At 47.9% G+C, this 13,368-nt stretch overlaps 1 protein-coding gene across 2 annotated transcripts in view; it reads right to left on the bottom strand.

The window, feature by feature from the left end:
• Nucleotides 1-13,368, bottom strand: part of LOC119383741 (KICSTOR complex protein ITFG2) — an 89,905-nt gene that overhangs the window by 19,067 nt on the left and 57,470 nt on the right. Inside the window, exons 11-14 of one of the 2 annotated variants that reach the window (XM_037652038.2) lie at nt 11,629-11,746; nt 9,189-9,350; nt 8,399-8,464; nt 6,501-6,616 (exon numbers count right to left, since the gene is read on the bottom strand). In XM_037652038.2, coding sequence (XP_037507966.1) covers nt 6,546-6,616; nt 8,399-8,464; nt 9,189-9,350; nt 11,629-11,746 — 417 coding nt within the window. In that variant the 3' untranslated portion in view covers nt 6,501-6,545. Of the gene's footprint in view, nt 1-5,780; nt 6,617-8,398; nt 8,465-9,188; nt 9,351-11,628; nt 11,747-13,368 lie in introns of those variants that run through there. The other variant, XM_037652037.2, reaches the window with a different exon arrangement.

Genomic DNA, 13,368 nt, shown 5'->3' with positions numbered 1-13,368 from the left:
CATCTATGTCGTCGTCGGAGGACATAGCCACATGGCATTGTTGGTGGACACCGGAGCTACAGCATCGTTGATGACGAAGAGGGACTTCGACGCGCTTTTCGCTTCGAAGCATCGCCTGCTGCGAGCGTCAGTTCACTTGAACAATTTTTCGAAGCACCGCATACCGGTCCTGGGCTATTTCTGCACAGACTTGCAGCACCATGGCAAGCGGGCCTTTGTCACCTTCTACGTGACAGCACACGGCACTTCACTGCTGGGGCTCGACGCCATCCAGCAGTTGCGACTCCTGATCGATGGCGCAACGTTGATGTGTCATCTGGCTACACCAGTTTCCTCGCAGCTTCCTGCAGGTGTACTTCCGGGGTTTGAGCACCTGCCTGGCCAGGCCATGAGGCGGCAGCACATCGTGCCAGTATCTGCCAAGCTGTGTCGGCTGCCTCTGGCGTTACGGCAGCAGGACGCCAGCGAGCTGCGCCGGCTCCAGGACGACGACGCCATCGTCGATGGCCGCGGTCGGCGGCCGCATTCAAAATTGCACATCAGCAACCACGTGTTGCCTACACAGGCCATTCACGGTGGCCATGCTGTCCAGTGCGACTCTACAGCTGCTGAAGCGCAGCTTCAGTATGACCCGTTGTATCACCCATTGTATCACCCAGTATCACCCGTTGGGACTTCAGGAGGAAAGTCCTGGATCTTCCTCCTCACCTACAGTAAATGCACCGAATTCCAACACAGGGGAGGGAAAAAATGCGAATGGGTCTTCAGAATCAGCTCACGGCAGCCGCAAACCGCCAAGTTCTCGAAGAGATGGGGACAGGTCTTCGAAGTCGGCTCCCGACAGCCCCCACAAGCAAAGTCTTCCTGCAGGGCCTGGGTCACGTCTTCCACAGCGGACGCGTAAGCCCCAGCCTACAGCTCTAGTGCGCATGTGCGAATGTTCAGTGAACAGTGCAAGCTGGCACTTGTGTTAGGTGTCGGTGAAATTTATTTTCTGTATCCTAGGTTATGTTTGTGTGCTCCTAGGACTGAACTCCTGGGTCATTGCAGGTTTCATCTCAATCGGAACTCAAATGTGAATTTTTTAGTGTTTGTTGATGTACAACAGTTATACTTCAAGGATTGTATAAGGATGCAATTCTTCCCAGGGCGGGACGATGTTGTGTCGCACGACCCCTGGTGACATGTTAAGACACCAGTGCTGTTGTGCTCTCTATTCATGCTACTGGGTGGAGCTGGGTCTCTTCCATATCTCTTTGCTACCACCAATCCGGCTTGGCCATGCCGGTGATGTGACCCGTGCCTCACGGACCAATAGCCATTCTTCCCCCTCCTTAAAACCACCTGCAATAAACGCAGGAGAGCAGTCTCCCATCAGTCTTGTCGAAGCTTGGCCTACGCGTCGTCACTTTATGCGCCTCCCGTCGTTCGGCCTCTCCGTTGGCCCGCCGCGGGTTACTCCGCGCTCCTGCCCAGTAGCGAAGAGGATTTTGGTCTGTTGTAAAGGGAGTATGTAAAATCCAAGTACTGTTACAACAGACTTTTATGTAAACGCTGAATGGGTCTGTTATAACCGGAGAGAATTACAAGTCACAAACATGGTCAAAGAACGGATTTATTTTTAATGGGGGACCAGAAAAAAAATGCGATTTTTGGAAAATCGCATTTTCAGTTTCTGTAGCCCTTTTTCTATCTGATTACAAGATATCTTCACTGAAAACTATGTAAAAGTGCTGTAAAAAAAAATTTTTTTGTCTGCCGACTTGGCGAAAATTGCGGAAATAGCAAAAAAAAGAACGGCATTTTTCAAGATTATAGCTCGGCAACGGCGCAACCGGGCGCCACCATTTTGGGCTCGTCATAAAGAGCATTTCTCCGTGTTCAAGTTCTCCGTTTCAGCTAGCTCCTCCATTCAGTAGCAAGCGTACAAAAAGCACGTGTTTGAGTTCAATTCGAGGCCTCCGATTGGCTGGTTCTGCCGTGTTGCTCCAGCACCTGTCAGCACGCCTCACCATTGGTCCGATGCTAGCTTCGGGAGTGTCGTCTGCTGCTTGTGCGTCGCGAGGTAATGGTGAAAGCGGTGGCAGCGGCTAGCAATTTCGCACGCCAGCGTGTCAAAACGCAACACCAAGCCCACTGCGAGCCGATTTTTTGTCGCTACAGCTAAGCATAGCTGATCATTGACGGACTGGAGATCGGCAGCCTTTGTTCTTAAATCGGTACATCGATATCTGCGTCGCGCTGTTCCCGTCCCGAAAGTACGCTAAGCGATGTTTCAAGTCGGATGTTATTGAATTTGGGATGTCCGTGGTAGAAAAGTCCGTTTTAAAAGAGTCCTGACCACATTGCTGGCCTGACATCTTGCTCAATTATATCCGAATGTCCGTTGTACCAGAATCCGCTGTACACGAAACTCAATAAATGGAACAACTTTGGAGGTCGGCATAATGCCGCAAATTGGTACAGTAAAACCTCGGTTATACGAATCTCGCGGGGCTACCAAAAATATTCGTATCATCCGAAATTCGTATCACCAGAAAACATGGAAAATTAGTATGTGACAAAAAAAAGTTGGCATACATTTTGATTCAGTGTTTCTCAGGGCCACAGCGACGTCATGAACAGCTCTGAATGATTGCCAGTAAAGTTTTTAGACGTCAACGATCATACTTGTACTCGTAAATATACGGTGCATGCGTGCGTGTGTATTTAATGAACTAGATGTGTTGTGCCCCGTGACCACCAGTAGCCCCTTCCTATTCTTACTACGCTTTTCTGCATGACACCAGAGTTGACAATCATGACGATCAGTTGGAAGTAGCACTCTGTGTGTCGTCTTCTTGTTCCCGTCTTTGTGCGCTTAACGGTTTCATAATGTCAATGTACCAGCTAGCTCGGACCCAGCCTCTGACACCCTGCAGAGTACTGCGGCGAAATCGACTTAAGAAGCGCTTTGCACATGTTAGATGGAGGCCAAGCTCCTTCGCCAAGACGGTCCGCTTCGTCTCTTGGGGTCTTCGTCCACCTTTAATGGGACTTCATAACGGACCCGCACCCCAATTTTCAGTCTTGTTTCATAGAACGTCTGATTGCGGGGACATGGCTTGCATCGAAGTGGCAGGCACGTGTTTACACAGTACAAAGACATTGGTGCCTCGAGCACAGGAACACGCGTCAACGCGTCGAAAAGAAAAAGGGGCGCGACGTCAACGTCATCTGTAATCTAAACGCGAAGGTGCCGAAAGGCCTCCAAGATTCGCGCGCACTATCTCGGAGGCAACGACGCACCGTTGATGGTCGCGCAGCCCGTATGACCGCGCCGGCGCGTGACTGCCGGGTCATCCGCGACAGCGCGGGCAGCACCTGTTCGTACCTGCGCGCTAGCGTACGTTCGTATCAAACGTCGCGGGGTGCAAATCGGTTCGCAACAACCGTACTCCAATACATTGTAGGCTAATGGACCTTGGCCGGGACCACAGCAAAATTCCTATCACCCCGAAATTTGTACCAGCCGTGATCGTATCACCGAGGTTTTACTGTATGTAGTATCCGAATGTCTGTTGTAAACAAATCCGTTGTAACAAAGTTATATGTATTACACAAATGTAGGAGCAGCAAGTGAAGCTTTAACATAATGTTCAACGGTTCATCGTAGCCATCGGGCTCCCACAGCATGTAGAGAGAAGAAAGCACACAGATCACCCGTGTGCGCGCATTCAGTGAAATCAACAATCGGTATTAGTTTCACCCCCAATGGTGTTATCAGATGCCCAAGAATAACAATGTGCATGTTATACACAGTCCGAATGCTACCTTAAAAAACGGGGCACCGTAAGTCTTGATTCTCTTTCTGAACAGATAATCTACTGCAGCTTTTTCAGCAGCCAGGGGTTACAATGAACATGCAATATACCAGTCGTAACCAAAGCTCAATCACGAGCCTTGAATTTGCAAGCCTTGAATCTGCTATAGTGTGACAATGTTTACCGTGCCACAGTCAGAATAAAAAAAACAACAAAAGAAAATGAATGAGCGCGGAGCTGGAAACTGTAGTTGTGAGCTCACTACTTCTTCATACAAGGGTTTTACTACTAAACCTACATAAGCACTCCCTAAGTGAATGGCCTGTGTGTTTGTTAGCGCAACAAAACAGTTGGGCACTTCAACCACACACAAGACAACGGCTTCAAATCGCATTTTCAAATAATTCTGCTCTAAATTCCTTAACATGCATCCCATATATGCACTACTATAACAAAGCAGCTTAACACTATAACAAAGCAATAAGCGTGCCATATGGCTTCTTAAAAGATTCCTTCATTGGGTTTGAGGCCACTGCAAACAAAATCATGGCACGTGGGTCCCACAGCGACAATTGTGTCTGCAATGTATTGTGTCTGAAATTTGTACCATGTGTGGAAGCATTACAAAAGGCTCACAAAAATAGCTATTTTCGATACCAAAACTGAAGAAAAAACACCGCCATTACAGCTTGTTGGCAGTGACACATGACAAAAGGAAGGAATGACCTAGAACGCACAGCTCCACTTAGGCTGCCAAGTGAGCAGCGGGATTTTTCACGGCTTTCACCTCTTTTGAGGACAAGTGTGAAAAGGCCTGAAGGGAGAACTACTACCGTAAAAACCGGAATATAGGTCGAATTTTTTTTCAAAAAAACGCGATGAAAAGTCGACCCTCGTCTTATATACCGGTCATTGGCAGAAAACCTATGGAAGTCTTGCAACAATGGGTTGATGAAGTCGGTAGCCCTATTGCCATCGTGAGCATCAGCAACAGCACCGTTGGGCGACGCCATTTTGCGTTTTCTTTGTGCCGACTGCGAAGCAAGGGTGGCTGCGTTGGTTTTGCGCTGTTTAATTATCCTTATCTGAGGCTATCTCCTTCAATATGAGTGGCAGCCGACGGCAGTTTACAATGTGCTTCAAGAAAAAAGTCATCGAGTATGCAGAAGCCCACGGCAACCTGGCGGCACAACGAGAATTCGGTCCGACGGAGAAGAGCATCTGGTACTGGAGGAGCCAGAAACAGCGCATCATAAGTTGCAGCAACCAGAAGAAAACATCGTTTCGTGGACGGACTGCAGTTCACCCCGAACTGGAAACGGTACTCGCCGAGTTCGTCCGGGAGCTGCGCGCAAGGTCACTACCCGTGACAACGGAGTGCATCCACGTGAAAGCGCTCGAGATTGCGCGCGACTCGGGGCTCACGAGGGCGCAATTCAAGGGCTCGCCATCGTGGGTGCGCCGATTCATGAAGCGGAAGGGCCTTGTTCTGTGGCGGCGTACTTCAGTGTGTCAAAAACTACCAGCAGAGTTCGAGCACAAGCTCGTGGAGTATCAGCGCTTCGTCATCGAGCTTCATCGACAGCGTTGCTACATGATGGGCCACATGGGCAACGCTGACGAAACTCCGGTCTGGTTCGATATGCCATCGAACACGACTGTGACCGAGAAAGGAGCGAAGCAAGTCAAGCTATTGACAACGGGCAACGAGCATTCGCGGTTTACTGTGATGCTCGCGTGTACAGCAGACGGAAAGAAGCTGCCCCCTTATATTATTTTTAAAAGGAAAACGCTACCAAAGGAGGACTTTCCTCGGGATGTAATCGTGAGGGCAAGCAAGAAGGGGTTCATGAACGAATCCCTCATGCTGGAATGGATCCGGCCCGTATGGAACCGGCGACCGGGTGCCCTTTTTCAACGACCGAGCATGCTGGTGCTCGACTCTTTTCGAGGTCACTTCACGGCCGATGTCAAGCGATCGCTGTCCGATGGCAAGACTGATCTTGTTGTCATCCCCGGGGGACTGACCTCTATACTCCAACCACTGGATGTTGTGCTAAACAAGCCGTTTAAAGATCGCGTGCGCGAGCTCTACAGTGAGTGGATGCTGGGAGGCAATCCCAAGACCCCCGCTGGCCGCCTACGGCGTCCACCGCTCGCAACCGTTTGTGGCTGGGTGTCCTCAGCCTGGAAATCCCTCCCGGAAGAGATGGTTCGCAAATCCTTCCGCAAATGTTGCATCAGCAACGCGTTAGATGGCTCAGAGGACGATGCACTATGGGACGTCGCTAGTGAAAAACAAACATCATCCGACTCGAGTTCGGATGAGTCCGAGTAACTTCGTGACCACCTAGCATTGAACAGTGTGTAAATAAAAATAAATGTCACCACAGTGCAGCTAGTTGCGTTGCGTTTTTATCAAGGTGAGGGCGTGCCGCGATACTTTGCGATTTTTTTTTTAATTTCTTTTTTTACGATTCGAAGTTTGGGGGGTCGTCCTATATTGCGGTCCGACCTATAGTCCGGTTTTTACGGTACTTCACACGGTGCAGCACAGCATCTGCACAGTCCTTTACAATTAGCAGTGCATGACTAAAATTTCCAAAGAAGCCTTTAACGATGCTCCCCTAAGGCGCAATGCTAGTTCAAGGTGGCCGAGACGCTTATTAATGTTCAAACAAAACACACAGAGCTCACAGTGCCGTAACCGGTGTGTCTTGGGACGCTGTCGGACCTGTCGGCTCATTCCGCCTCTTCGGTTCCTCCATCTGAGTCGGTGCCTTCCACGGGATGCTCTGAAGCCCTGGATGAAGCTGGAGAGAGAGAGAAAGTTACATATAATGCAGTTCAGTGAACAAAACAATTCTCGGGTTTTACGTGCTAGAACTACATTATATATTACAAGGCACACAGTAGAGAGGAGATGGATTTGTTTTGGCCAGCTTAAATGTACACCCCTAAATCAAAGTTACACATGTGTTTCTGCACTTTATCCCACCGAAATGTGCCTGCCCCTTAACTTTTATGTACAGTGGAACCTCGTTAATGCGTACCTGCCGGGAACGCCGCATAACTACGCACTAAACGGTAGTACGCATTAACCACCAAGTAAAAATTTGCATCTCTTCGCGTACGCCATCGCCGCCAGCAAAGAAATAAATACAGTGCCACAGCAAATATTGCCTAAAGTACCCACTGCAAAGCCTTTTCTTTCTTTTTGCCAAACTGGAGAAAAGATTCTGGTACTCTCGCACGACCGTCCGATAGTGCCGATAGCGCGCGGTGGCGACGCCAAGGAGCGTTTCGGAACTATTAAAGGGTCCAGAATACGCAGTGACCAACATAGCGACAGAACAGACAATGTCGGCTTTCCGCGATATATGTGTGTGCGTCTGTACCGCGATCTGCTACTAAACGAAAACTGACGCAGTTCCGGTGAAACGCGGTACGGCTGCGTGGAGCCGATCGTCTCCTGGCTAGTTGCGTGCAGCGCGTCGCCTTGTCGGCTCAAGCCGTCACTGCCGGGCCGCGGGGCCGCTTGCTGTACCGCACGTGCGCATTTGTCGTGGGAGTGTTCTTCGTACCCACTTCGCTCCAGACCGCGCACAGATGCGGCGATGAGCACAGATGAGCTTGTTCGGTTAACGCGGCGATGACGAACTTTCTGCAAGCGATGCGCACTCCGCGACGCTCTAGCGGTCCTGGCAGCGGACGGAAGCGCGTTTGGGTGGTCGCCCAATAAAAGCGTGCAGTATGGTTACAACAGCGCTACGCTTGCTGAACCGTACGCGTGCGTTTAGCGGGATAGCGTCTATGCAAAGAGGTTTCTCGTCGCCCACGACTAGCAACGCTCAACTGCGCAACAGCGAGCTGCTTTCGTTTCTACAAAGCGGCGCGCGCTTGAACACGGCCCCGCACAACGAGGCGGCAGAGATCAGCAGCCCAGCGCGTTCAGGTTGTCGCCTATTAAAAGCGTGCAGTAGGCTTAAAGCAGTGCTGCACCGCACGCGTGCCCGAGCAGATATCTGAAGATACTTATTGTGATAAGGTTGTCGGCGATAAGTCATGCTGGCGAGTGGCGCGTTCGTCGGTGGCCGCCACCTCACCTTTGTTCTTTCCCGATGCTTACCCGCAAAGGCGTCGCCGCAATCGCGCGGAAGTCGGAATCAGTGATCGACCGATCTACGCACTTCTCGAAAAGACGGAAAACCTTTGGCGGCACAATGTGGCGTCAGGAAGTTCAGCGGCGCAGTAAAATTTTATGGCACAAAACGTTATCACGGAACGCCGGGTACGCACTAACCGGGAGGCGTAGGGCGAAGCACTACGGCTTAAGCGGTCAGCGAATGCATTAGGCTCTATGAGACTCGGTCGGGGATTCGTCGCAACTACGTTTTAACCGTTAGTACGCTTAAAGCGGGTACGTATTAACGAGGTTCGACTGTACAAACAAAACTGGATAATAATGAGCTTCAAAAAAATATGTGCAACGATCTTTCAAGCATAGCATATTTTTACAAGCATCTGCTTACAAGAAGCTTTGTGATACACTGTCTATTCCAACCTCAATCCTAATAAAAACGATGAAGCCATACCTTGATCCCCTAGCAGTGGCCGAGATCCATACAGACACCACTGGAGAAATTTACGTGGGTCCACATCTGCAGAAATGTTTAGGCAAAGGCTTTACAATGCAATCTTTGAAATGAGCCACATGCTGATGCATCTTGGTAGATCTAGCAATTCTATTGCAACCTATATCTTGAGCAACATTCGCAATGTGCCCTCGAAAGCAGGTTTTAAAAACCAATGGCACCGCACAAAAACTCATTTGCCTCACAGCAGGTACATGCCAGCTGAGACCTCGTAGTACAGCCGGCGAGAGCACGTACAACCAAAGCATTGTACTGAACCACTTCCTTGTTTTAGAGCTCTTCAAAAAAAAAACATTAATTTATTATTTATACGTGCACTGTTTATCATTTTTAGCTATGTACCAACTTGCCCAAGTACCCATTTTAGCTCATTTATTGCTGGTGCCATAGTCTTCAAACTTTGACTCGCGAGTGTCTGTGTCACGAATGCTAATTTGAACTTTACCATGAATTCATTTCGCCATGATGTACAAAATGAGGTTTGTTTCCTTTTTTAATGGTCAAACTTGCAGCAAAGTAAAGGCTAACCTTTATGAAGCTTTAGGGTTCTGTGTTCTAAAACCACGATACGATTACAAAGCAAGCCTGGGATTCTGTTAATCAAAATCTAAGTACACGGACTTTTATGCATTTGACATCCATGAAGACGCAGCGACCGTTATCAGGAATTGAACCCATGCCTTTATGCTTAGCTACTAAGCCACCACGAAGGGCAGCGAGTTGAACATACCTGGAACGAGTGCGTTAACCGCGGCCACGAGCTGAGCATCATCGAGCAGCGACTGCGTGGCCATGTTTGTGAAGGTGATGTTGTAGTAGACGACGATGCGATTGTTGAACGTCGCATATACGAGGCAGGGCTGCGTCTCACCGGAACTTAGTGACATATTACCTGTGCACGGTGAGAGACATCGCGAGCCTTTGCAGTAACATAATCACTGTGTACAATGTTTCATGACAACATTGGCTGGATCGCGGTTTGGCACTTTGCAGAACGATTCCTCTAGCAGTGCTTTTGAGAGGTAAGCACTAGAGCAAAAGCAGCTCACGACAGTGCACCGTTTGCACAATTGAACTCTGTCACCTCGCACCATGTGTGGGAGCAAAAAGATGTCTCCGAATGGAGTGATGTATGCACGTAGTAAACTCTAATGCCCAAAGTAAAGCTGTCCTGCCACACCTCACAAACTACATTCATCTAAAGAAACAAAAATGAAACTATCTTCCTAGCAAGAAAAACAGCTGATTTCTTATTCTGGCAACAATTAAAAGACGAAACCAGTGAACTTTATCATCATGAAAAGAAACTTTGTTTACTTAATGTTAAGATAGACACAATGCTGCTGTTGGACCAACACTGCTGTCTCCAATGATGTCGGGCCTGCGTAAAGTGGTTAAACAAGTTATAATTATCCAGTGAAGCCTAACTGCGAGATTGAAATAAAGGACAGTTATCTACAGGCACAGGCCAAAACTTTCAGTAGAGACCTTAGTAAAAAAACTGAATCGACCAGAGTCAAATAAACAGATCTTTACTCTTTACTTTTAACAGCTCTTTCACACCACACTTTTGTTTGTTTTCAGGCAATTCAGTTATTATAATTACTGGTCATAACAAAATTTTTGCGCCACTTGAGTACTGTTATAAACGGATTCAACAGACCCTTTTCATAATTGTAAAGTTAGCTTTCCTGCTATGCAGTTTGCCCAACTAATGGTGGCAAGTCACTTTCTCCAAACAGCATATTCAAGCGCAGTTTGCTTGTGCTATGACGTGAAAAATGTAAAATTGGCTCTGCTGACATATGCATGTAACAGACAAGCCCCAGCACGTGCAACTAGGACGTCGTTTCCACTTGAAGCATGACAGGTGCCGCCATTAGTTGGGCCAATATGCAGCAAAGGAAAGCGCACCTGCGGATTATCAAAGGGGGTCTACTATACAACGCTTTTTGGCTTCTAAGTGAACTTTGTAGGGGTGTGCGAATATTCGAAATTTCGAATATTTTTCGAATAGTGTTTGCTATTCGATTCGATTCGCACTGGAATTTTACTATTCGAACTATTCGAACTTCTCAAAAACAAACACAGTCAACATCCAACTGAAAGTGCCCCCTTCAGATGTTCAATATGCTGCACCTCATTACACTCTCGTATTGCAGCAAAGCTGCCTTTCAAGCTCCGTTACGGTCGAACTTTGTCAAGAGACAGTCAATGTCCGATTGGAAGTGGTCCCTAGATTTTCAATATGCTTCACCTCATCACACCTCGGTATTGCGGCAAAGCTGCCTTTCAAGCTCCGTTACGGTCGAACTTTGCCAAGACAGTCAACGTTTGACTGGAAGTGGTCCCTAGATTTTCAGTATGCTTCACCTCATCACACCCCGGTATTGCGGCAAAGCTGCCTCTCAAGCTCTGCTACGGTCGCAAATGTATTAACTCAAGAAAACGCTGGTTCGAACATGGAGATGAAAGATGTGGCAGCTGAAATTCGGGCAGGAAGTGCGAAAAATCGGAAGCCAAAGCTTTTTAGCATCCAAAATTTCAGATGTTCTTATATATCGACTTCTAAGAGGCAGATTTGGAACTTTTAACTTGAAGGGAGCACACCCTTGTCCACCACATCAGTTGGGCTTCCACAGAAGTTGAAAGAGGAGGAGAGGCTGCGGAAATGGCATCTTTGCCTGTCACGTCTAAAGTGTAGTCGGCAACACTTTGGTTGCACGAAATCATGTACATAAATACAATTCGGCCTCTACATTGCCTCATTCTTGATAAGACAACTATGAAACACCACCCCACCAGTGTTTCATCAACCTAGCGAAAAGAAACACTTTCATGTTGCTATCTCATAAGAATATGCTTAGGAATCCTCTCTAACATTTTATTTTTTCTGCAATTTCACTTCGAAGTATTCGAAAAATATTCGAGAAATATTCAAGAAATATTCGAAAAATATTCGATTCGATTCGCACTCACACTTCAATATTCGAATTCGCTTCGCACCCAAAATTTTGCTACTCGCACAGCTCTACTTCTAAGTGAACTTTGTTAAAGCAAGGTTCAAGTGTATACAATGAGGGCGAGTGTTCATCAAGATCCAACTGCTATGCCCAACACTCAACAGGTAATGTAGGTTAATAAAATGCTAAACCAGGAAAGACACTCACCTGCCGTGAACGTGCATACTGCCTCGTCAAACTGGAAGCGCACCGACTGCCGTTCTTCGTTGACAATGTATGTCTGGCCATCCCATGCACATGCTATTACCTCTTCACGGCCATCCCCCTGGAAAGACACAACAGATGGTGATCCCCGACTGCAACAATGCAAGCACTCTCATGTCAGAGAGGGAGATTTAAGGTAGGCACTGCGCTTGAAAACTTTTTCTTTAATTCCTGATCAATTTTGATTAAAGGGGTCATGAACCACTTTTCCAAGTAATGATCTAATGGCCTCAGTATCGGAGTGTACTGCCTCCCGAATCGATTGCCGCAAAAATTTCTCGAATCCGTCAAGAATCAGCGGAGTTACGGGGGTTTGGCGCACGCTCCCAGCGCTTTCTCTCTTTTCTCGTGCCGACGAGCGCACTGGAAGCTAGACAGGGAGGGATGGCATGGGGGAAAGAAGTTACGCCAGCGCGCGTCATGAAACGCGATCGCTCTCCCGCTGTGATTCGCTTGCGCGAGTGCGGCTACCGTGTACTGAGGAGTGCGGCGCCGGCAAGTGGTGGCACCCCGCGGCAAGAAGCGCATCTGATCCGAACGCCGCTCTCGATTTACGTCGGCTATCGGCCAATAAGCATGCTATGTCTCTTGCGACGTACAGCGGACCGACGACCCGCCCACCGACGAGAGTGAGAACCGGCCTCTGTTTGAAAAGAGGGTGCCTGGGGAAACGGCAACTTCGCGCTCCGCTTGTGGCCATTACGCGGCGCGCACGACTGTAATATTTGGCAGAGCAGTTCATAGCCGTGTCAGCTTTCCGCAGGATGTGTTTTTTCAATCAGCCCAAGGGGTGCTTCATGACCCCTTTAAGCTTGCTGAGTTATGTATATCTGGGTGTCGCTTTCAAATATGCTATTATTTTTCTAATACAAGATGTAGTTCTTAAAATACCCATCAATCAATATGCCCTGTTTAAAGCAAAATTTTTCTTGATATGCAGAGTTACCAAGTAAATCAGCACATTACAGTGCAGCAATTTAGAATGAATACTGTACACAATAAAAAAGTAAAACAAAATGGGTTCTAGACTACTTTGAACAAAACCTGTGGTATGTTGAACATTCAAGAGCGAAATCCCAGCTTGACATCAACTCACTCACCAAAGTATACACACAAGTAGTATTATGCCTTAACGGCAAATCTTCACCGCAATGAAGAATAAGTAACAGGTGCTAGACTTGCAATGCATAAAATAAGTTGGAAGCGGTCTACAGTCGAACCCACTTATAACGATCCCACATATAACGATCTATCGGTTATAACGACCATATTTGGGTGCACTTACAATTTTCCTATGCTAACCATGGAAGCTGCGTCCAGATATAGCGAACATTTTTCAAAGCCTCCTATTTTTACAATGAACACTTCAGACACGGTCGCGGTAAAAATATGGCACATACGAAGCGAAAAAAAAAGTTAAAACATGCCTTCTAAAGCGTGACAGGAACGTGCGCTCGCGCGTGCCCCGCTCCAGTTTACTCGCGACTAACATACCCAGATCGGCGAGCACCGCACGCAGATTTCGGACGCTGCAAGCGAGGTCGCTCACTTTCCAGGGGTTTCTTCTGTGGTAGAATGGCAGTGAGGGAAAAAAGAAAATAGTAGGCAGCATGAAGCGTTGCGGTCAGCTTTTGCACAGTAACCTTTCCTGACGCCGTTCTCTGCAGCTACGACTACGAAGAA

This window comes from Rhipicephalus sanguineus, chromosome 2 (genome assembly GCF_013339695.2).
Source record: "Rhipicephalus sanguineus isolate Rsan-2018 chromosome 2, BIME_Rsan_1.4, whole genome shotgun sequence".
NCBI lineage: Eukaryota > Metazoa > Arthropoda > Arachnida > Ixodida > Ixodidae > Rhipicephalus > Rhipicephalus sanguineus.
Note: the sequence above shows the minus strand (reverse complement) of the source record. Positions and strands in the feature narration are given on the sequence as shown.